The sequence below is a fragment of the Leucopleurus acutus genome (assembly GCF_964270905.1).
Source record: "Leucopleurus acutus genome assembly, chromosome: 5".
NCBI classification, from domain to species: Eukaryota; Metazoa; Chordata; class Mammalia; order Artiodactyla; family Delphinidae; genus Leucopleurus; species Leucopleurus acutus.
The window spans coordinates 67,358,903-67,384,045 of NC_139147.1; the positions used below are offsets into that span (position 1 = coordinate 67,358,903).

Here is a 25,143-nt window from a genome sequence, read left to right on the forward strand (position 1 = left end):
ATATCCAGAATTAAGCATGATGAAATATAAACATGGAACAGAGGATACGAAAAATGAGGAATTAAAGAGAAAAGTTTTTAAAATTTATAATATAAGTTCCAGAAAGAGAGGAGAGATTTTGATGAAGCAATGACTGAAGAAGAAATGACTAAGAATTTTCCAAAATCAACAAAAGATCTCACGGTGCAGATTCAAGAAGTCCTAACACCCTCAAAAACAGATCAGTTAAACACACACAGACACACACACACACAGGCACATGAAGTTAAAAAAAAAAACCCACAGGGGCTTCCCTGGTGGCGCAGTGGTTGAGAGTCCGCCTGCCGATGCAGGGGACACGGGTTCGTGCCCCGGTCCAAGAAGATCCCACGTGCCGCAGAGCGGCTGGGCCCGTGAGCCATGGCCGCTGAGCCTGCGCGTCCGGAGCCTGCGCTCCGCAACGGGAGAGGCCACAGCAGTGAGAGAGGACCGCGTACCACAAAAAAAAAACAAACCCACAAACTTAAGCACATCACAGAAAATCTGCTGGAAACCACAAGGAAAGAAAAATACTGTATTAAAAGCAACCTAGAGAAAAAAGGCAGATTGCATTTAAAGAAGAAACAGACCAGGGATGGGCAAACTAAAGCCTACAGGCCAAGTCTGGCCCATCTCTTGTTTCTGTAAATACAGCTCTACTGGAACACAGCCACACTCACTCATTTATGTAGGGTCTATGGCTGCATCTGCACTAGAACAGCAGGCTTGAGTAGTTGTGATGGAGACTCTGCAGCCTACAAGCACATGTTTAAGGGAGCTTACTTTTTCTGACACAGACACTATTAAAAACCTAAAGGAAAGTTCTACTTATTGGTAAAATGTTTAAAATTTCCCTCTGAGACCTGAAAAGTGGCAAAGATACTCACTATCACTAACTCTATTCAACACTGTCCTAGCTAGTAAGTCAAGCAAAAGTAAAAAAAAAAAAAAAAAGAATAAGACTCAGAAAGACAGTTATAAAACTACTTTTTTTTCCCAGATAATAACTGTGTAGATAGAATACCTAAAAGTATCTACAGATAAAATTTTGTAATTAGTAAGTAATATTTGCAAGGTTTCTAGACAAAAGAACAACAATAAAGGCAATTATCTTTCTATACCAGTAGTAAAGGGTTAGAAAACGTAAAAAGGGAAGGAAAAGAATTAAAAATTTAAAAAGATGCCATTCACAACAGCATGAAACTTTTCCAATATCTAGCTATAAATTTAATAAAAACCTTGTAAGATCTCTTCCCCAAAACTATACATCATTAGTGAGAGAATTTTAAAAGACCTAAAGACCTAAATAAATGGACATGTATAACATGTTTATCGACTGGAAAACTCAAATTTATAAATATGTCATTAATCCCATCTTGATCTATGAACTCAAGGCAACTGCAATTAAAAAATCCCAACAGGATTTTGTGTTTGTATGGAAATTCACAAGCTGCTTCTACAATTTATATGGAAATGCAGAGAACCCAAGAACAGGCAAATCTTGGGGGAGAGAAAAAAAGCAAGTTGGGAAAACTTTACCATATATCAAAACATAGTATTCAAGAAAAAGCAAAACTACAAGATACTACTTTACACCCACCAGAAAAGCTAAAATTATGTTAACTTAATAGCAAATGTTGGCATGGATGCAGAGCAATGAGAACTCAAACTTATATGGGAGGACAAATTGCTACAACTACCATAAAACACAACGTGGCTTTATCTACTGAAATTGAAGATGAGAGCAATTCTATGTCTACCGCTTTACCAAACATAAACAGAAACATATGTGCACCAGGAACCTTGAACAAGAATAATCAAATCATCAAGATCCATAATAGAAACCCATCCAAATAGAAAATTCTCCAAACTAGAAACCCATCAACAGAAAAATGGATAAATTGTGGTATATTCATATAACAGAGCCATATACCTACCCCAACATGAAACAACATAAATGACTTGCCTAATGTAATTTTGAGTGACAGAAGCTAAACACAGAATACATATATATGATATATAGAGAGGTCAAAACGAAACCACAGGGTTAGAGGTTATAGTGGTTATTTCTGGGAAGGCAGTGTATGGTGATTAGGAAGAGGCATGAGGGGAGCTTCTGGGGTGCTGACAATATTCTATATTTTGGTTTGTATGGTAGTTACATAGGTATAGCTCTATGATAATTTACTGAAATTTAAATTTGTTTCTTGTGCTTTCTCTATGTATATTTTTCAGTACAGTAAAAGTTGAAATAAAATGTAAAACCAAACTAAATGAAAACCAAACAATAAATCTGGCTATATTTACTCCATTTCTGATTCAGAGGGGTGCAATTTTTTTTTTTCCCTCAGCAACAACATAATGAATCAATTAGAACTCTGACTCCTAAGGATTTGGTATAAAAAGTCTTACTCTCACAGTTTTAACTTCAAAAATATTAGTTTTTTAAAAATTATACGGTTCATTAACATTAATCATTCTATCCTCCATTTTTCATTGTGTAAACACCAAAAAACATAATCAATCCCTATTAGATCAAGCCCAAATTTCTCAGCCTGCCATTAAAAGCCTTCCCCAATAGCTGATTCCATCTGACCAGTAGAAAATTATCTATTCCTAAGTGACAACTCAAACTTTCCACTCCTATCAGATTGGCTTCTAGCCAATCCTTACTCAAACTCTTGTTCACTTGTAATTATCTTTTTCTCATGCCATCAATTCAATTTTAAATAGTCTTCAAGAATCTGTTTAAGTCCTATCTCCTCTAGAAGCCTAAATAACTGAGTATACATGCTACTTTTATATTTTTTTAGTTTGCTTTATCTCTTCCAATACATTTTAAGACTTACTTTTCCTAGTGCAACAACTACAGTGCCTACTTCACTTGGAGATATGGTAAAAGGCTGATAAATATCTGACATCTGTATGTGGATATATGGGAGGCGAGAGAGTGAAGAAGTAACAAAACCCCAACTATTCCTCCATGGTCCCTAAGAGCATTATTGCTCTGAGAGATTCTAGCTCAAGACAGTAGTTTAGCAATTTGGGGGCTGGATATTTTCATTACATACAATGTGTAGTGGGCACTGACACACAAAAGTATGAGGTAAGGGCAAAATACAACCAGTTAAAATAGGAAGGTTTGGACTATAACAGAAATTTAAATGCTCAGATACACAAAAAGTGTACAGATACACTTTTATGGATCCCAATGATTTCAGAAAGAGATTTCAATCATAATGTGAGTAAATACCATCAATACGTCTTTTGAATGATATTAAATATCATTTTAATATCTTCTTTAATATTTTGGGTATCCTAATAACAACCTCTGATGAGCCAGTGCTTTTAAAATAAATAAACAAAAGGAATGAACCAAAAAATACCGCAATTCAATGACTGGCTAATCTCTGAAGACAATGCAATCTGGTGTAATGTGACAAATTAGTATAGATATCTGAAACGAAGAACAATTAGCAAATGTAAGAATTAAGTTTATATATAACTTATTACCAAAGCTAATAAATAATTGGCTTACTAAAACAGAACATCTTTAACTGAAATATTACTAAGTGAACTCATATTTACATTAGTCTCCTATAGAGACTGTGTTCAGCAAATACTGGCATGTACCATCACTTCAGAAGTCCTTAATAAAACAGAAGATCCAATTAATATGCTAGTGATCTCTAAAAGGGACATTAGCAGGGTTCAGTCTTTGTTGAAAAAGTACATGTCATTAAAGTTAAAAATTTAAGTTAAAATATTAAGTTAAAAATCCAGAGAAATTTCAACATACGTGAGCTTTGTGATAAGGGTTGTTGTCTTTGATTCCTGGTAAATATCTATGCCTTCCCAAAATGGTCTGAACAAATCCATCTCTTTTACAATTCTTCACTGTCTCTCTCATGAAATGATTAATCCCTACAAAGAAAATGAAGAAATAATTACAATCAATGTCCATCCTTAATCTCACTCACTAGTTTCAATATAGTGAAATATACCAAAACTTCACCATGATTAACATTAATATCACATCATCAAAATTTTGCATATAAACTTTCATTCACTTTTTCTTCCAGTTTTATTGAGAAATAACTTATACACATCACTGTACAGCATGACAGTTTGCTTTACATATATTGTGAAATAGTGCTCGCTTAGGCAGCACATATACATATATTGTGAAATTACCACAATAAATTTAATTAATACTCATCACCTCATATAGCTATGAAAGTTAGAAACAAAAGGGACTTTAGAAATGACATAATCTCTGTTTTTCAACCACCAAGAACAAAAAATACAGAACTAAACTCTAGAACAACAGAGCAGGTACTAAAACCTAGATGGTTTTATTACAGGACCTTAAGACTACTCCATGCTACTTTTCACAGGGTTCTGTTCTTTGATCACACTAACCCTCTTTTACTCTTTGAGCTTATCTTTACGAGGCTTAATACATTCCAACAGCTCCTTGTTACCATCTATGCTATGATTCAAATAGGACCTAACTGAAACTAATGCATGAAGTTGTAATATTTTATTAGAAACAACTCACTTCTTAAAATTCAAAAAGACTACATATAGTATATTACTCAAACACATTCATATTCCCTATACCAGCATTCATCCTTTGCTATATAGGTCCGTTATTAGGTCTTATGACTCTCCAGGATGAACTCTTTGCTTCAGATGGGCCAGTCTCTTCATTGCCCATTCCTGTCTCTGAGCTAGAGAGGTTCTTCTCTCCTGGAACATTCTTTTTCTATACTCTTTAAAACACATTTAAGTACAGAGACTGCTAATCTATCTTTATTCTTTTGTGCAATTTCTGCTTTCTCACAGCTCTGCTCATCCTAAGTAATAAACACTAATGCCTCCCAATTAAAACCCCTCATTTGAGGATTTCTATTGCGTGGCTGGCACAGATTGTGGGTGAAAGGAAGGGGAGAAACCCTGCCAAGTGCAGCTGTTGGTGATATCTGACTACTAGCATAGGAATTTCAGAAAGCAATCAGGCTCTCATCTTCTCTTCAGAAATTACTGTGATACTGCTGAGTAAAGAGCAAAGAAAAGGATGAGATTTAAGAGACTACACCTCTATGAATTCTCTTACCTGACTCCTGTAGGAAGCCTTCAAATATTCAGAGATTGCAAGAACTACTTTTAAAAAACAATCAATGCTGAGGTATAATTTACATACAATAAACAAAGCTGAGATATAATTTACATACAATAAAAGGCACCCACTTCCGGTGAACAGTTTGATGCATTTTAACAAACATATACACCCCTCTAACAACCACTACAAGATACAAAACATTTTAATCACCTTCACAGTCAGCTCCCCATTATCAGCCTCAAACACTAATGGATCTACTTTATTACACTGTATCTTTTTCATGTTCTTGAATTTCATAAATTACACTGTATGTTCTCACTTGTGTCTGCCTTCTCTTGCTAAGTAGCATTCCATTGAAGAGATATACCAAAATCTGTTTATCCATAATCCTGTTGACAGATATTTGTTCCTGTTAAAAAGGAGACAGCAGGGCCAAAATGGAGTCACTTGTGCTAAACCCTATGTCAGCAAACTAAGACTTACTACCTAACCAAATTGCAGCCTCAACATCCCCAGGAATGTAACCTTTAACCAGTCAACCTGGTATTACATGGTCAGCACTAGTGAGGTTATCTGCCCAATAGGCCCTTCCATTCCCCTTAGGAGAGTGACCTTGCCTGAAACAATGCATTCTTTGCTAATATTTCCTTTATCCACCTACCCCCTTTCTGCCTTTAAAAAACTTTCTTCTTCTACAGTTCGGTGGAGCTCCTTTCTAGTGCTAGATGGGATGTTGCCCGATTCATGAATCATTGAATAAAGCCAATTTGATCTTTAATAAATTTACTCAATTGATAAAGAAATGGAGTAACAGATACAGAGAACAAACAGATGGTTGCCAGAGGGGAGGGAGTTGGGGGGAGGAGAAAAATAGGTGAGGGAGACTAAGAGGCACAAACTTTCAGTTACAAAACACATGAGTCACAAGTATGAAATGTACAGTGTGGGGAATATAGTCAATAACTATGTAATATCTTTGTATGGTGACAGATGACAACTAGACTTACCATGGTGACCATTTTGAAATGTATAGAAATATCAAATCACTGTGTTGTATACCAGGAATTAACATAGTTTGTAGTTCAAATATACTTCAAAAACAAACTCATAGAAAAAGAGATTAGATTTGTGGCTACCAGAGGTGGGGAGTGGGAGGAGAGGGAATGGGTGATGGTGGTCAAAAGGTACAAACTTCCAGTTATAAGATAAGTAAGTACTAGGAATGAAATGTACAACACGATAAAGCTAATTAACACTGTTGAATGTTATATATGAAAACTGTTAAGAGAGCAAATCCTAAGAGTTCTCATCACAAGGAAAAAATCTTTTTTTTCTATTTCTTTAATGTTGTATCAATATGAGATGACGGATGCTCACTAAATCTATGTGGTAATCATTTCATGATGTATGTAAGTCAAATGATTATGCTGTACACCTTAAACTTATAAAGTGCTGTGTGTCAATTATAACTCAATAAAACTGGGAAAAAAATTTTTTTAATTTACTCACTAGGATTTTTGTTGTTTAACACTTCCAGTCTTTGGCGGTTATGAATAAAACTGCTATAACATTCACATACAAGTCTTTCTTTGGACATATGTTTTCGTTTTTCTTGGGCAACCATCCAATAGTAGAATTGCAGAATCATACAGTTAAGTGTACGTTTTACTTTATATGAAAGAGCCATAGTGTCTTCCAAAGTGGTTGTACCATTTTACAACCAATCAGCAATGTAAAAGAGACACAATGTTTTTAAATTTTAGCATTCTAATATTTCTATAATGGTATCTCTTTGTGGTTTTAACTTGCTTTTCCCTGAGAACAAATGACGATAACACTTGATGTAGTTATTCACATATTTTCTTTTGTGAAGTGTCTGTTCAAATTTTTGAACTTTATTTTATTGCATGATTTACTTTCTTAGTATTGAGTTGTAAGAGTTCTTTATATATTCTGGATGCAAGTCCTTTGTTAGATAATAGGAACTATAAATATTTCCTCTCAGTCTGTGGCTTGACTTTATATTTTCTTAATGGTGTCTTTTATCAATATTTATTTTTTATGACTAATTCAGTGTTATTATCACCTAAGAAATTGTTGCCTACCTCAATGTCATAAAGCTCCTCTCCCTTTTCTTCTGCAAGATTGATAGTTCTAGTTTTTACTTTTAGGTCTGTGGTTCATATCAAGTTAATTTTTGAATATAGTATGAGATAAAGTAGAAGTTCATTTTTTTTTCCATACTGGTATCCAGTTGTTCTGGCACCAATTGTTGACATGACCATCTTTCCTCCATTGAATTACCATGGCAACTTTGTTGAAAATCAATTCACCATATATGTATAGGTCTATTTCCTGATGCTCTATTGTGTTTCATTGTTCCCTGCGTCTACCCTTATACCTATCTTGATTATTGTAGCTTTATAATAAATTTTGAAACCAAGGAGTGTAAATAATCAACATTGTACTTTCCCCCCCAAATTATTCTAGTTATTCCAGGCCCTTTGAATTTCCATATAAATTTAGAATCAGCTTGTCAAATCTGACACAAAAGTCTAATGATATTTTGATTGGAAATGCACTGAATCTATAGAACAATTTACAGAGAACCGTGATCATAACAATGTTGTGCCTTCTAATAAATTATCATGGTAAACCTCACATTTACTTAAGTATTCTTCAATTTCCCTCAGGATTGCTTTGGAGTTTTCAATAAAGTCTTGCACATACTCTGTTAAATTTATCCCAAGTATTTCATGTTTTTTGATGTTATTGTAAATGGTTTTATTTTTACTTCATTCACTAATTGTTTATTGCTAGTATATAAAAACACAACTGATTCAGGGACTTCCCTGGTGGTCCAGTGGTTAAGACACCGCATTTCCATTGCAGGGGGCATGGGTTTAATCCCTGGTCGGGAACTATGATCCCACATGCCATGCTGGCACGGCCAAAAAAAGGGGAAAAAAAAAAAAAATTCAACTGATTTTTACAAACTGACCTTGTATGGTGGGAACCTGTGCCAAATTTAGTTATTTGTTCTAGTAGTTGTTTTTGTTGAATTCATGTGATTTTCTATGTACAAGATCATGTCATGTGTGAATAAAGTTTTTCTTTTTGGGGACTGGGGACAGGGTTGATTACAAAGGGGCATAAAGGAACTCTCTGAGATGATGAGGTGATGGTTCCATACCTCAGCTGTAATGTAGACAGTATGATTGCGTGCATTTGTCAAAATTCATAAAACTATACAACTAAAAAAGGTGAATTTTATTGTGTGCAAATTACCTCAATAAACTGCCAAAAGAAGAGAGAATTTAAAATGGTGATATTCAAACTGCTCTATAAAAGCAATTTTTCTCTCACAGTTTCTGGTACATTTACTCAATGGTTTACTGTTTCAAGATAAAGCTATGTAAACCTAAAGCACAGGACAATTCCTAGATTTTATAAGATTTTCACAACAACACAGTAGCATATACATCAACTTCATTTTGCTATTCCATTTCTGTCCCTACTTTTATGAAAAAAGCACATCTCTAAGTAAGGTTGATGTTATTTAATCAACAATGCTTGATGAAAACTTCTGTTAATAGAAAATTCTGTAACACAAATTTTTAAAAATATAATATGGAAAGAGAGTTGAGAAGAATAGTATCTAGAAGATAATTAACATTCAATGCTTCCTTACCGGTATATCTGGATTTGAAGGAGTCAATGTAAAAAGCAGCATCATTTTCTTTAATACCCATCTGCTCTCCCAAAGATTTAGCTCCCATTCCATAAATGATTCCATAGCAAATCTGAAAGGGACTCATCACACACAGTAAGTAAATTATAGGTCATAACTACATAAAATGCAAACATAAGTTCATTAGGATTGAGATTTGGTAAACTTTTCATAGTGAGTCAAAGAAATGATTAGATTTGCTTTGGTGGGTTAGATCCATAGAAGCTGATATCCAGTGAGCGCCTTTACTGCCTTTTAGCAATACTTTTTGAGGTGTGGGGAGAAAGAGAAGAAGGGGCAGAATATGAATGAATATGAGTGGGTGAAGAAAATAACCCTAGTTGTTTAAAAGGAAATATTTCTGACTGTCATTTATCCAGAACTCTTCAGAGAAGCTTTCTACTCCTCATAATACTTCATTAACTGCTGCTTAAAGAAGTGCCTAGGAGTCAGGAAAGAGAAGCATTACAAACATTCCTCTCCTCACCTTTGAATAGCACTAAAAAAGCAGGAAGAGTAGACTACATGGCTTCATAATAGGGAGGACGTCATTGGAAATAAATATCCTCTTCATCTCACAGCCACCTGAAATCCCACAATTGCAGAATTCATTTGGGTTAAAGACAAACTTTTGAGAAAATTTTGGGAGTAGTGGAGGAAAATGGTCTAAATAGGTCAATAAAGAAACTGATTTAGTAATAAGTATTGCCTGGGTTCAAATCCTAGTTCCACCATTTACAAGAGGTATTATCTTGCACAATCTACCTTGTATCTCAGTTTCTTCAACTATAAAATGAGGACAGTAATACCTACATCATGAGTTTGTTAGGATTAGATGAGTTATTTTATATATGTGTGTGTGTGTGTGTGTGTGTAGGATACCACCTGACATAAAGCAAGATCATATAAATATTGTTAAATAAAATTTAAAAAGATAACTTGCAAAAATTGATTATCAAAATCCAAAATACTTCCCAAAATATTTTTTTTTAATTACATTGAGAGGGAGTTTTTTCACTCCTGTTTTCTTTTCCTTTTAGGTCTTTTTACACTTTTTTTTTCTTAATTCAGATATTACTTAGTGCTAACTGATACCTCAGCAAGACTGAGATCTAGATTAGATGGTTCAGTGCATGACGATTCAAGAAAAAAAAACTGGTATATCATAAACACTATTAAATCATGCAAGAACTTATTAAATAGAGGCAGCTATCATCAGTATATAAATGTTTAGATTATGGAGTCAGAATGTCTAAGTTCTGTCATTCTGAACTTATCCTGGCTCCACCACTTATAGCTATATGACCTTAAGCAAACTACTAACTTTCTGTGCCTTGGTTTCCTCCTATGTAAAATGGGAATAATAATAATAAAACCTATTTCGTGTACTTACTACGAGGATTAAATATTGGAATATTACCTATTTAACTTAGGGTTTGATTCTTGCTAAATGCAGGATTTAATCTGAGAGGATTAAATAGAGAAGACAAAACTGGCTTTCTAAATAGTGGAAGAAACAAGTGTTGGTGCTAAACAGGCAGTGGTGAGAGGAAGTGTTTCATGCCTAATGAGCCAGTCAAGAATCACAGCTGTGAGTAACAAGAAGTGTAAATGTAAAACTAGTAAAGCAGGATCTTAGAGGTGGTGTGCCTTTACCTCAGCCAACAATCCTGCTCTCTTGAAAAGGGCATCAGATTTCCCGCAGGTCATGTGATAAACAAGTATCAGTTGTTAATCTAGGCCAGGGAACAGTGTGAATGTGGCCTTTGATTTTCCCTGTGCCCAACAGTCATCCAGGAGTAGGAACTAATATGGGCCCATGTGAAAAGTCCAAGGGCAGTATGAAGTTTTACAGGCAGATTAGCTAACTAATGGCCTCAAAAAACTAAAAAGCTGGGTTTCCCTGGTGGCACAGTGGTTAAGAATCTGCCTGCCAATACAGGGGACACGGATTCGATCACTGGTCTGTGAAGATCCCACATGCCGCGGAGCAACTAAGCCCGTGCGCCACAACTACCGAGCCTGTGCTCTAGAGCCCGTGAGCCACAACTACAGAGCCAGTGTGCCACAACTACTGAAGCCTGCGCACCTAGAGCCCGTGCTCCGCAACAAGAGAAGCCTCTGCAATGAGAAGTCCGTGCACCGCAACAGAGTAGCCCCCGCTCACCGCAACTAGAGAAAGCCCGTGAGCAACAACAAAGACCCAACACAGCCAAAAATAAATAAATAAAATCTATTTTAAAAAATAATAATAAATAAATCTTAAAATAACTAAAAAGCTAATAGTTATTGATTATAATCCGCAGCTCAGCAATATTTATTTTTCAACAAACATTCAGAGAGCATCCTTCTATAAAAGGCACCATGGCTCAATGCGTGTGAATATAAAAAGATAAATATTTGTGTGCTTACAGACTAGAAAGAGATTTTAAAAATACACACACACACACACACACACACACACACAATATCTACCACCACCACCACAATATCTACCACTAATGCATATAGATTTCCCAGAACTAAGGAGGCTCGGACTAACTCTACCTGATTCTTTCTATTGACTCTACAAAGGAAAATATGAATACCATGAGACAGGCTCAGGTGAACGTTGTGAAAAATCCAAAGAGGGAGAAATCACTCCTCAACCACAAATGATTGAGATAGTTAAAAATTTTTTTTTTAAATCATAAAAATTCTCCTCATTTATGTTAAACATGTTCAGTAAAGACCACCTGTTTTGCTTGTTGCCTCAGATCATCCCCAACAGACTCTGGCTCAATCATCTTCCATTCAGCTGCAATACTCCTGAAAACATCAGCTTCAGTGTTTAGTACTTGAATGAGATGATGATCATGGGATAAATGAGCTAAGATCCTCAGCTCAAGTTGAGAGTAATCAGCAGCTAATATTAAACCACCTGAAACAGAAATGATTTTAGAAAAGTTGGTACAAAGACAAAACTAAGTTTTATAACACTGAGCAGGATGACAGAAATTTAGTTCCAACATACAACCGTGAGATCATGCAAAAAAGCTCAAATCAAAAAAAGCTAAAACCTTGCTCTTAATATGATGCAATTCAGCTCTGTAACATATAAAAATTTTTTGCTTAGCTTTCAAGGATATGTAATATATGTAAAGCCACCCTTGACCTCTGCCCGTTAACCACTGTGGTAGTGCTTTCCTCAGTGTTCCTATAGCACTGATACATAATCTAAAATGGTTCTTTCATGCCTCTCCCACGTAACACTGAGCCATTAGGGATGGGAGATAATCTTCCTTTGCATTCTACAGAAATGCACAATTCCTGGTACCTAATAGGTCCTTAACAAATGGTTGTTGAAGGAATGAACGAATGAGTGAATAAAGAAACTGGTTTCTAATGTGTGCTGACATTTTAAGGGGTGTGGAGAGAAATGTGTGCTCTGCTTTGAAAATAAACTTGCTCAACAAAAAAAGGTCAAGTGGCCTGTATGTGAAAAAGAGTATTCAAATAATTAAGAGGATTCAAATAATTTATCTATGGACTAGGAATGACTGGATAAGCATGGCAAAAACAAAATAGAACAAGCAAAAGCATAGTTAAAGAAAAAGTAGAAAAATATTTGCAACTGATATCACAAAGGACTCACTGCTATATTGTATAAAAGAGGTGCTATAAATCAAGAACAAAATATAAACAAGCAATTCACAGAACTAATAAAAACAAAAGAATCTTAAACCTATTAAAGAATGTTTAACTTCATTCACAATAAAAGAAATGCAAATTAACTCTATAACAAGAAACAATTCTTTTCTACTTGTAAAAATCCAGAGGTTGGATGGCACATTCTGTGGCAAGGCTGTGGAGAAACACTCATACATTGTTACTTGGAAGTAAATGGTAACTGTGTCCCATTAGATGGCAATTTGACAATATCCATCAAAATTAAACAGGCTTTTTACTCTGTGACTCAGTAAACAAGCCCACAGGCTGCTGCAAAGATTATCTGCATACAAATTAAACTGGCTTACGTTCAAATTTCTTTACTGATAATCACAAGTCTTCAGCATAAAAATATTAAACAAAAAAACAAAGCAAACAACAGTGTATACAGAATGCTTATGCTTGTGTAAGAACAGAGGAAGAAAATAGTACATATTCATATTTGCTTGTATCTGTATAAAGAAATACTGGAAGGATATATAAGAAACTCAAATATGTAATTAACTATAAGAGTTATACATAACAAGGTAGCTAGGACAGGGAAGGAAGCAAAGTTTCTCAATATATACCTTTTAAATATTTTGATTTCTGAACTATGTGAACAAATAACCAATTCAAAAATATATAAATACTGATTTGAAACAAATGACCACAACTTTTATGGCCTTTCTGCCCTAAACAAAATAAAACTGGACAAACTATATGAAATAACAGTTTTCAGATGTTGGACAATAGGCAATGCAGGACTACAATCCCTGAGAAAGGGGAAGGAGAGGGGAGATAAGAGGAGCCATGCAACTGTCTCAAGTTTCTGAATGGAGGCAGCGCAGGGAAAGAGGTGAAACAAAGCACTGTGGTCTCTGAGCTGGAAGAAGAAAGTGTAATTTGGGCCTGCTGAGGCTGCTAGAACTTGTGAAATTTGGAGAGAAAGGAACTTTGCATAAAAGGATCACCAGAAATATGCACAGTAATCCCTTTGGATTTTTGACCAAATACTAAACTGTGCAGGGAGAAAGTTCAGAGAACCAGGCAAAGAACACTAAAGAAATAGCTATTATCAAAGTTCAGCTATCAGCTGAACTACTTGAACAACATACTCTTGAATGTTGAAAGATGTTCAAGCTCTGACCAGACTGAGTGGAGAAATCCTGCTGAACAACTTGAGCACAAAGTAGAGACCGCAGTAAGGCCAAACCTTACAATGATGGTTAATCTAGCCCTAGAGTAAAGGCTACTCTAAATGTCTGCTCACAAAGCTTAAAAGACTCAAAATGATCAAGCTGATGTGAAAGTAAATTAACTGCCTGCCAGAAGAAAACGCTATAAATGAAGACTACAAAATCCAAAGAGTTAACAATGTAGTAACCATAATGTTCAGCATACAATAAAAAAAATACTAGACATATGAAGAACCAGGAAAATGTTAACTCTGACCAGGAGAAAATTCAGTCAATAGAAAAATGACTCAGAAATTACAGAGATGATGGAATTTTAATATGTTCAGGAATTTAAAGACATATAAAAATAATGATGGAACAAATAGTGAATTACAATAAAGTAATGAAAACTATACAAAAACTTAAAATTCTAAAACTGAAAATACAATATCTGAAATGCAAAATTCACTAAAAGGATATAACAGCATTTAGACACTGTAGAAAAAAAGATCAGTGAACATTAAAACAGTCAGTAGAAAATATCCATTGCAGTACAGAGTTTAAAAAAATGAAGAGAGGGGAATAAAGAAGAAAAGAAAAAAATTTCAGTGATCTGTGGGACTATACTAAGTGGTATTACACATGTATATTTGGAGTAATAGGAAAAAAGGGCAAAATATGGACAAAAATAATATAAGAAATAATGGTTGAAAATGTTCCAAATTTAATGAAAAATATAAGCACATATATTAAGAAGAAGAAAGAAAAAAAAAACCTAAGTGGACTCAGGAAATTCAGCAAACTCAAAAGCCCAAATAGTAAAGCATAAAAAACCACCCAGAGACTCACACCCAAATCAAATTGCTAAAACTGAATAACAAATTTAAAAAATCAAAAAAGCATCCTGGGAAAAAATATATTATGCTTGGAAGAATAGCAAGAAAAATAGTGGTGTACTTCTCATCAGAAATAATGCAAACCATAAGCTAATGGAAATATATATTTAAAGTGCTAAAAGAGAAGGACTATAAACCCATAAATCTATGTCAAATAAAAAAATCTTACAAAAGTGAGGACAAAATAGAGAAATTTAGACATGGAAATGCTAAGAGAAATCACTGTCAGTAGAACTGCACTACAAAAAAAACCTTAAAGAAGTACTCTGGGTAAAGAAAATTGATAACAGATGGAAACTTGAGTCTACTTCAAAGAACAAAGAGTGCCAGGAAGGGTAAAAAAGTAAACAGACAGAAAAGACACTTTTGTTTCTTGATTTCTTTGAAAGGTCATAACTGTTTACAGCAAAAAAAAAACTACATAGCAAAGTTTATAATAATCATAGAAGTTAAACGTATTACAAAAAATGGGAAATGGAAAAACACTCCTTACGTTATGGATGAAGTGGTATAAAATTATTTGAAGCTACACTGTGATGTGATGCATATTGTAAACTCTGAAGTATCTAAGATATAGAGTTAAAAAGATAATAGAGGGGCTTCCCTGGTGGCGCAGTGGTTGAGAGTCCGCCTGCCAATGCAGGGGACATGGGTTCATGTCGCGGTACGGGAAGATCCCACATGCCACGGAGCGGCTAGGCCCGTGAGCCATGGCCACTGAACCTGCGCGTCCGGAGTCTGTGCTCTGCAACGGGAGAGGCCACAGCAGTGAGAGGCCCGCATACCGCAAAAAAAATAGAGGAAATAAAACAATAACAAAAATAGTCACTTACAGTTTTTAAAAAAGAACAGATAGAACAAAATACAAATGACAAGACAATAGACTTAAATCCAACCACATATCAAGAATTATTTTATTTTTTTAACATCTTTATTGGAGTATAATTGCTTTACAATGATGTGTTAATTTCTGCTTTATAACAAAATGAATCAGCTATACATATACATATAGTCCCATATCTTACATTTAGTAGTATATATAAGTCCATGACACTCTCTCACTTCATCCCAGCTTACACTTCCCCTTCCCCGTGTCCTCAAGTCTATTCTCTATGTTTGCATCTTTATTCCTGTCCTGCCCCTAGGTTCATCAGAACCTTTTTTTTTTAGATTCCATATATATGTGTTAGCATACGGTATTTGTTTTTCTCTTTCTGACTTACTTCACTCTGTATGACAAACTCTAAGTCCATCCACCTCACTACAAATAACTCAATTTCATTTCTTTTTATGGCTGAATAATATTCCATTGTATATATGTGCCACATCTTCTTTATCCATTCATCTGTTGATGGACACTGAGGTTGCTTCCATGTCCTGGCTACTGTAAATAGAGCTGCAGTGAACATTGTGGTACATGACTCTTTTTGAATTATGGTTTTCTCAGGGTATATGCCCAGTAGTGGGATTGCTGGGTCATATGGTAGTTCTATTTGTAGTTTTTTAAGGAACCTCCATACTGTTCTCCATAGTGGTTGTATCAGTTTACAATCCCACCAACAGTGCAAGAGGGTTACCTTTTCTCCAGCATTCATTGTTTGTAGATTTCTTGATGATGGCCATTCTGACCAGTGTGAGGTGATACCTCATTGTAGTTTTGATTTGCATTTCTCTAATGATTAATGATATTGAGCATCCTTTCATGTGTTTGTTGGCAATCTGCATATCTTCTTTGGAAAAATGTATTTAGGTCTTCTGCTGATTTTTGGATTGGGTTGTTTATTTTTTTTGATATTGAGCTACATGAGCTGCTTGTAAATTTTGGAGATTAATCCGTTGTCAGCTGCTTCATTTGCAATTTCCTCCCATTCTGAGGGTTGTCTTTTCGTCTTCTTTATGCTTTCCTTTGCTGTGCAAAAGCTTTTAATTTTCATTAGGTCCCATTTGTTTATTTTTATTTCCATTTCTCTAGGAGGTGGGTCAAAAAGGATCTTGCTGTGATTTATGTTATAGAGTGTTCTGCCTATGTTTTCCTCTAAGAGTTTGATAGTTTCTGGCCTTACATTTAGGTCTTTAATCCATTTTGAGCTTATTTTTGTGTATGGTGTTAGGGAGTGTTCTAATCTCATACTTTTATATGTACCTGTCCAGTTTTCCCAGCACCACTTATTGAAGAGGCTGTCCTTTCTCCACTGTACATTCCTGCCTCCTTTATCAAAGATAAGGTGACCATATGTGCATGGGTTTATCTCTGGGCTTTCTATCCTGTTCCATTGATCTATATTTCTGTTTTTGTGCCAGTACCATACTGTCTTGATTACTGTAGCTTTGTAGTATAGTCTGAAGTCTGGGAGCCTGATTCCCCCAGCTCCATTTTTCTTTCTCAAAATTGCTTTGGCTATTTGGGGTCTTTTGTGTTTTCATACAAATTGTTAAATTTTTTGTTCCAGTTCTGTGAAAAATGTCATTGGTAGTTTGATAGGGATTGCACTGAATCTGTAGATTGTTTTGGGTAGTATAGTCATTTTGACAATGTTGATTTTTCCAATCCAAGAACATGGTATATCTCTCCATCTATTTGTATCATCTTTAATTTCTTTCATCAGTGTCTTATAGTTTACTGTATACAGGTCTTTTGTCTCCTTAGGTAGGTTTATTCCTAGATATTTTATTCTTTTTGTTGCAGTGGTAAATGGGAGTGTTTCCTTAATTTCTTTTCCAGATTTTTCATCATTAGTGTATAGGAATGCAAGAGATTTCTGTGCATTAACGTTGTATCCTACTACTTTACCAAATTCATTGATTAGCTCTAGTAGTTTTCTGGTGGCATCTTTAGGATTCTATGTATCATGTCATCTGCAAACAGTGACAGCTTTACATCTTCTTTCCCGATTTGGATTCCTTTTCTTTCTTTTTCTTCTCTGATTGCTGTGGCTAAAACTTCCAAAACTATGTTGAATAATAGTGGTGAGAGTGGACAACCTTGTCTTGTTCCTGATCTTAGTGGAAATGCTTTCAGTTTTTCATCACTGAGAACGATGTTGGCTGTAGGTTTGTCATATATGGCCTTTATTATGTTGAGGTAAGTTCCCTCTATGTCTACTTTCTGGAGGGTTTTTATCATAAATGGGTGTTGAATTTTGTCGAAAGCTTTTTCTGCATCTGTTGAGATGATCATATGGTTTTTCTCCTTCAATTTGTTAATATGGTTTACCACATTGATTGATTTGCATATATTGAAGAATCCTTGCATTCCTGGGATAAACCCCATCAATAGTTATTTTAGATAGTTAACTAAACACTATATTTAAATGGCAGAAATTTTCAGGTTAAATCCATATACATTTAATTTAAATTAATTTTAAAATTTTAAACAAAATCAGTATAAAATATTGTTGTGTTAAACACAGTTTTATTATTTAGGTAAGAATAAATAAATATCATGAAATATTATTTGGCCTTAAAAAAGAAAGAAATTCTGACACAATTGCTACAACATGAATAAACCCTGAAGACATTATGCTACGTGAAATAAGCCAGGCACAATAGTACAAATATTATATGATCTCGAGTGGTCAAATTTATAGGGACAGAAAATAGAATGGTGGTTGCCAGGTGCTGTGGGAATCCAGGGGGAGAGTTATATTTAATGGGTACAGAGTTTCAGGTGGGGATGATAAAAAGTTCTGGAGATGGATGGTGGTAATGGCTGCACCACAATGTGAATGTACTTAATGCCACAGAACTGAATACTTAAATATAGTTACAATGGTAAAATGCTGGTAGTTCATATTTAAAAAGCAAAGCTGAAAACTGCCAAATGGGTTATACTATCATAGACCTGAATTCACCCTTGGAATATAAATTTCTGACAGAATTCAAATAAATTCAGCTGGTTAACTGCACTCACCCAGAGCTGCCAGGTGGCAAAAAGAGCAAATATGTATACAAATAATAGGGATGATCTGGGAGATAGATCATGACTTCCAAATGTTTTGATGACGAGTACTGAGGAAAGGTCAGACAGAAGTAAGATAGCCTTGAGGGTTACCCCCTGCAATAGGAAGCAGCAGTGGGGAGAACTGGAGAAGAAACAAAAGAGCAAAACAAGTTAGAAAGAGACCAAAAAAAAAAAATTGTGCCCTTAGAGGTCGGGGGGGAGAGAAATTGAGGAAAGAGAGGGTTAACAGAGTGACAAATGCTATAGAGAAGTCAAAGAGGATGACAACTAACAAAATTCACTGGATTTTGCAAAAAGGTTTACAATGACCCAGGATTACATGATTTCAGCAGGATGCTGAGCAAACAGCACAGAGGTTTCCCACAGAGCAGATCATGAAGACAATAATGACTGACTGTTATAAACCTGGCAACATGAAGGGGAAAAACAGGCTCCACCAAAGAGAGGAAAGATGGAGAAACTAATGTATTCTTCTGAGTCTTATTCATAAATCAGGCTTTATCAGTGCTTTGAAAACCATTCCCACAGCAAAAAGAAGCTCAAAAACTATCATCGGTCACCTTACCTGGGAAAGGCACAAAGGCATGTCTCATGCTAACTGAAAACGGCATTCCTCTGTCTGAGGCTCTCTCCATCTTTGCCTGGTGCCTGGGGTTCAGGCCACAACCCTTCTTTTTTCCTCCTCTGTTGTGCGAAAAACATCATCAGCTGGACATGAAGTAGTCTTAAATATATGAAAATGGTCTGAGTTTTTCAGTAAGTCAATATTTCCATCTAAGAAATTTAAAAACCTTATTTGAAACACACTTTAAAGCTTAACAAATATACTAGACCTCGTTCAGCAAACCTTCAATTAAACAGGAAGGTATTTCTGTAATAACCTTTCCCACAAACTACTTCACTCAATTCAGTAAATCTTATTGACCATATCTAATATAAATGATCTGTGCTTTTTCTTCCTTTTGTGAGCATATGAAGAGGGCAGGAAGGGGGATGTTCCAGACACTGCTAAACTTGTCCCTTTAGTTTTTGACTTAAACAAGCATATAGTGCTGGTTGATTTAATTAGTGACCCAGATTTTCAGCTTTTTGCCATCAACTAGCTTCTTTATAGACAGACTCAGGATTTGAAATAGAATAGAAATGTGTATGCCTGGAACAGAAAATTAAACTGATTTCATTATTTGTCCAATAGGCTATTTTTGAGCAATTCATACTCCCAGAAGTATATTAACCCAAATAAAAAGAAATAGAGTCTACCTGCCCATAGGAAGTAGGCCTTTGCCTAGGGCTTGCGAAGGTGGGCTTTCCTCTACTAGTGTTGGCATTTTGATCTCAAAATCTCTTGGTACATTCTGAATATTTGGTTCTATAAAGGTTATTCGTCCTAAAATCAAGCAGAATGAAGACATAAAATTAGGGGGGGAAGGGAAGAGGGGAAATCTGACATTTACTTTAACACGAATACCATTTCTGAATTATCCTAAAAATGCATGCTCTGTTATTGTTAAACTAAATTTAAATGAAATACACTTTATTATGTTCATGTGTCTAAAAATAACAAGTACAAGACCAATCGTAATATAAGTGAATATATGAATCAGCTACAATACAGTGTTTTATAATTAACCTCGTTCTACAGAAACAATCCCATGATAAGAATATGATAAATCATACTATTTCTACGTTAAAATGAGTACCAGAAGTTAGCACTATAAAATGCTAGCAGTTATACAAATGAGTAAAAAACAAATCAAATGGATCTTAGGAGAAATGACTGTCGAAGCCTTTAAAAGCCAGGAACAAACAAGATACAGAAAAGAGGATCTGAAGCAGAAGAGCAACTGAGTGCTGAACAGGAACAACTGGGGCCACAGGAGTTAGGCCACAGGATGCAGGAGATGGAGTAGTAGTGAGAGATGGTGACTAGAACGTTACTTTCTAGATATCACCTGGCCAGTTTTCCTCCTCCTCCTCCTCATCACTTATTACAAGAATCAATGGTAGGTAGCACTGACATGACTAGAAACTAGAATCAGGTGGCTAGTACATTTTCTAGGAAACAGAAAGCTATTTGTTTTAATGCTTATGGCCTTTAATTTCCCCCAAATATTTTACATTTTATTTATTTATTGGATGAATTTTTCAAAAACACACAGGTGTTGTTCAAAAAGTTCAGGTAACTGACTGCTACTGCAGTTTTTATCATACACATATAGTGACAAAAAAATCCTCTGTTTTATGACACTCTTCATTCTAACAGGCTCTCTACTAGCTACTGTATGTAATTCCATCTTCTTTAGATGAATCAGAGATCTTAAGTATCTCAGATACTGTTTTTCTGAATAAACTCCTGATACTATATCCTCGTTATTTTGATTTTAGCAAAAATTAGTGTTCAATTAATGGTAGATATTATTACACTTATTAGCATTAAATGGACTAATCAATTTTATAAAGCTAACAAATAGCACAGGAAAGAATCCAAGTCTCTTTCTGCCTCAGCACACTGTCTTCTCTTCTATGATAATATCAATACTTAATATTCAGGTCTAGTGTTTGAATTAATGAGGTAACACTGGTAGACAAATAAAATGGCAAAAGTAAATTACAAAACATGAATATAGCTTCATGAAGATTAATTCTAATAATGAAAGGGCTTTACTATACTTAGGTAAGCTTGTATTTCTAAAATATTCTTTAAATGTAGGCAGAGTATAATGAAAAACAATCAGGAAAACAACAAGGAATTGATGACTTTCTGCTTTATAAGCAACAAATAAATGTGCAAAAGCTTTGAAAACTCTAGGTTGATTGTTTTTTCACCAACAAGGATTTATTTTACATAAGTTTACACATTAGCATACGTTTCAAAATGATACTTAAAACAGGGCAAGAAATAGGCAAGAAGCACCAAGAGGTTAGCTAAATAGGGAGAAGGAAGAGGAATTGTTTAGAACAGAGACTAAGCAAGCAAAGAGAAAAGCAGCTCCTCACGGTGCCCCCATCCTCAATAACAGCAACAACTGATAATGTACCACGCATCATTCTAAACACTTTACATGTACTGACCTATTTAATCCTCAGGATGACCCAGTGAGGTAGGACTGTTATTATCTTGTTTTATACATTTGGAAACTTGGGCACTGAAAGGTTAAGTACCTTGTCTAAAGATTCTCAGCACCAAGATTCAAACCTTGTGAAAATGTGATATCAAAGTCCACATTCTATACCACCAAACTAAAATGCCCCCTCTATGAAGGAGTTAATGCTGCCCTTTCTTCCACTGCACATTGCATTTGACAAATATGTGAAGCTGTGCACTACCTAGAAAAAGAATGCTTTTTTTTCTTCATGAGATTACATGCATACTGATCCCAAGAGGGCCAAAAGACATGCAAAGGACTCTACAGCTTTCTTTTCCGATTGAGTAAAGTAAGACACTCCCTTATTACTGCACAGGCCTACTTAGATTCAACTTGGAGAGACTCTTAAGAGATTCAGAATAGGGCTGTGACTGAAATTAGATAAGATCACTAACTCAAATAAATATTTAATTCCTGGCCATACTCTCATCCAATCTCAGACATCCAAGTTACTCTATACAGTACTTGAAAGCAGGAACTGTTATCTTACTAAATTTCATCTCTTTATCTACCTGATATTCACCTATGCTTTGGATGTAGTATGCGTTTCATAAATGTTTATAGAACTTCACTGAACCCAATGATCAACATTTGAATTCCTTGGTCGTCATAAGCAAATATTACATATGCAAATATTTTATTATTATTATTATATTATATTAAAATATTATTATTTGCTTATTACATAAGCAAATATTACATATGAATTTTTTTTTGCAAATCTGGATATTATCCATATTTAAGATTTCTCATTACCTGTAGCAGTGTGTGATTGTGATACAGGATAGATTCTTTCCATTCCAAGGAAAGGATTCAGACGTTTTTCCCGCTGCAGGGGAAAGACCACTTTGGTAATAGCATTAGTGATTCTTCTCCACTCTAATATCAAGCCTGGTAAAGGATGTAATGCCCTTAATTTATTTAAAACATCCTGCCAAAGAATTATAATAAAGTAGGATCAGATTCTTGTCCAAATTCCATAGCAAACTAGAATCTCTTTTAAGTAAACAATATAATCTCAAAACTAAATTTGATAACTCCTGTATCTAAACTCAACTTTACTATTATAAAATTACTATTTGGGTTTTTTGGAAATCATCATAATGATAAATCTATAATAACTATAGATTATAAAATATAAACACGTTAATGTTGAGTAATGTCAATTTACATCTATTAAAAAAAAAAAATCAATGAGATGTCAACTTAGTAAAACAGCTGCTTCCCCACACCCCACCCAATTGTTTACATCATCTCTTTCCTTTATATTTTCCTCCTCCATTGCTCATGTGATTCTAAGTTTCCCAGTCTTTTTTTTTTTCCTTCTTTTTGCCATAATACTTTCATGGTCTTTGTATCAAGGAAATTTATTTTTAAAACTTTGAATTTTCCATGCTACAGACATTCAATGAACCGTTAAGGAACAAAAACTTGTAGGGTAAAAGGGTCAATGCGATTAAATAAAAAGTTTTGCTACAGAATGAAGCTGTGGAAACTTCCCCGGGGCAGGCAAGTCATAATTAATAATATTATGGTCAAAATTCTACAGAATGGCAACTTGGACTGCTCTCTCCATGGCTGTTGTGGCTGTACTTTCTATCCTTATTTTCCATTGATAATTCATTCAGTAAAAATGTAAAATTAAGGCTTTCTCTCTTTTGTCCCATGTATACAGTTTCCAAGGGTTGTGATTCAATTTGACTTTGAAATTAACAGATTAGATTCTCAAAACAAATGCATGGAAAACTTACTATTTTGCTCTGGAATTGAAAAAAACAAAATTTTATTTATATTGACTGTCTTTTTATTTTTTAAATTCTTCCATACCTTTCTGTTCATGTTCATATAACAACAGAAATTATATTATACTAGAAGTCCAAGAGTAGTGCATATCAATAATTAATGTCTATATAGGTCTGAATTTACAAACCTTTACACTGTTTTAATGATAGGAAGGACACAATTGCTAACTCAGATTATGATCCAGATTTTCCATGCTGGAATGTTTCCATAGTGTTTGTGGGCAGCTGAACAAAAAACCAATTTGTTTTTGTCTGGATAAGTTCAAATGGTGTACTACATTGGATCTTGATTTCATCAGCATTCTTTCAGGACACCAAAATGCTAAAAGTAGTTCAGATTCTGCCCTGTGACTGCCCCAAAGAGCACCTTACTAGTGCTGAACTGTTTTCCCAGCCTTAGCTTCCATCCATCATCATTCCCTCTTCTGGTAGAACCCAAAGTTTTCTTGCTGCCTTGGTGTTTTCTCTCTCCATTTGGTGGCAACTTCAATTCCAAAAATAAAACCTGCAAGAAATTAATGCTTCTTTAGTCAAGAATCAAATCACAAGTATTATCATTCAGAAAACATTTAAAAAAGTTATTCGAGAAAAGATTCTATACATTTCAACATGGATTGTAAGAATATTTTTGGACAATTTGGAATTATCACATTTAATAAATAATGGCAATAAAATCTTACATCAAGTAGGCTGTCCATACCCTAATTTAGTCAGTATTAGATTAACAGTAACACCAGGCTCTTAAACAGTCAAGAATACAAGAATGTATATTCTGTGCTGAACGACTGACAAACTATTGGCATTGCGACTTTAGGTTGCTCTGATTATAAGCTCACCTAAATACTCCTTGATGTGGTGACCAATGCGGCTGCTTGATAATTTAAGCCCCATAGAGGATAAACATGGGAGCCTTCGTGGCTATTGTGTGATCACAAAACTCAGAGAACACTAAAGTAGGAAGGGGCCCCAAAAGCCATCTAATTCCACTACCACAAGGCTAGACCCTGAGAGGCCCTGGGCAAAAAGCCAGGAGAAGGTGATTGATCCAATGCAGCAATAATGAAAGTTAGAGAGTGGCCAGTAAGCACCCACTGAAGAAACTAGGCTTACACGGAACAGGGATCCAGGCTGTGGGTCAGAGGGAAGATCCCATGTATACCTTAAACTCATTAGTTCTTGTTAGAGGGGTTCCAATTTAGGCAATTCAGAACACTATCTACTCTTTCTACTCATTCATTTATATACTTTCAGTAAGATTTATTGAACCTTGGATTATTTTCCCAATAATAATTCTAAAAATTGAAACCCTTTGCATGAGAATTTTTTCTACAAGTTGGGCCAGGGGTGGAAGTAAAGATATACCTGTTTCCCTAGAACAGTGGTGATGACAGAAACAAAAATCTGGTTTTAGTTTTAAGTAGTGTGAATAAGTGGGGTCCTAGGCATGAAAATTACTGAGGCTTACTATGGATGTTAATAACTAACTTGCCCAAAGACTGTGTTATATAGATATGAACATATGCACACATAAGGATTGGGGTTGCTATATTTAGCAAATAAAATTACATGATGCCCAGTCAAATTTGAATGACATGGAGCA

General features: G+C 35.0%; 1 protein-coding gene across 1 annotated transcript in view; it reads right to left on the reverse strand.

The window, feature by feature from the left end:
- Positions 1–25,143, reverse strand: part of POLQ (DNA polymerase theta) — a gene marked incomplete at both ends in the record, with an annotated part of 113,388 nt that overhangs the window by 5,226 nt on the left and 83,019 nt on the right. The window contains 7 exons of the mRNA XM_082839709.1: positions 3,818–3,942; positions 8,835–8,946; positions 11,609–11,793; positions 19,161–19,279; positions 19,856–19,982; positions 22,498–22,672; positions 23,911–24,048. Coding sequence (XP_082695835.1) covers positions 3,818–3,942; positions 8,835–8,946; positions 11,609–11,793; positions 19,161–19,279; positions 19,856–19,982; positions 22,498–22,672; positions 23,911–24,048 — 981 coding nt within the window. The remainder of the gene's footprint in view (positions 1–3,817; positions 3,943–8,834; positions 8,947–11,608; positions 11,794–19,160; positions 19,280–19,855; positions 19,983–22,497; positions 22,673–23,910; positions 24,049–25,143) is intronic.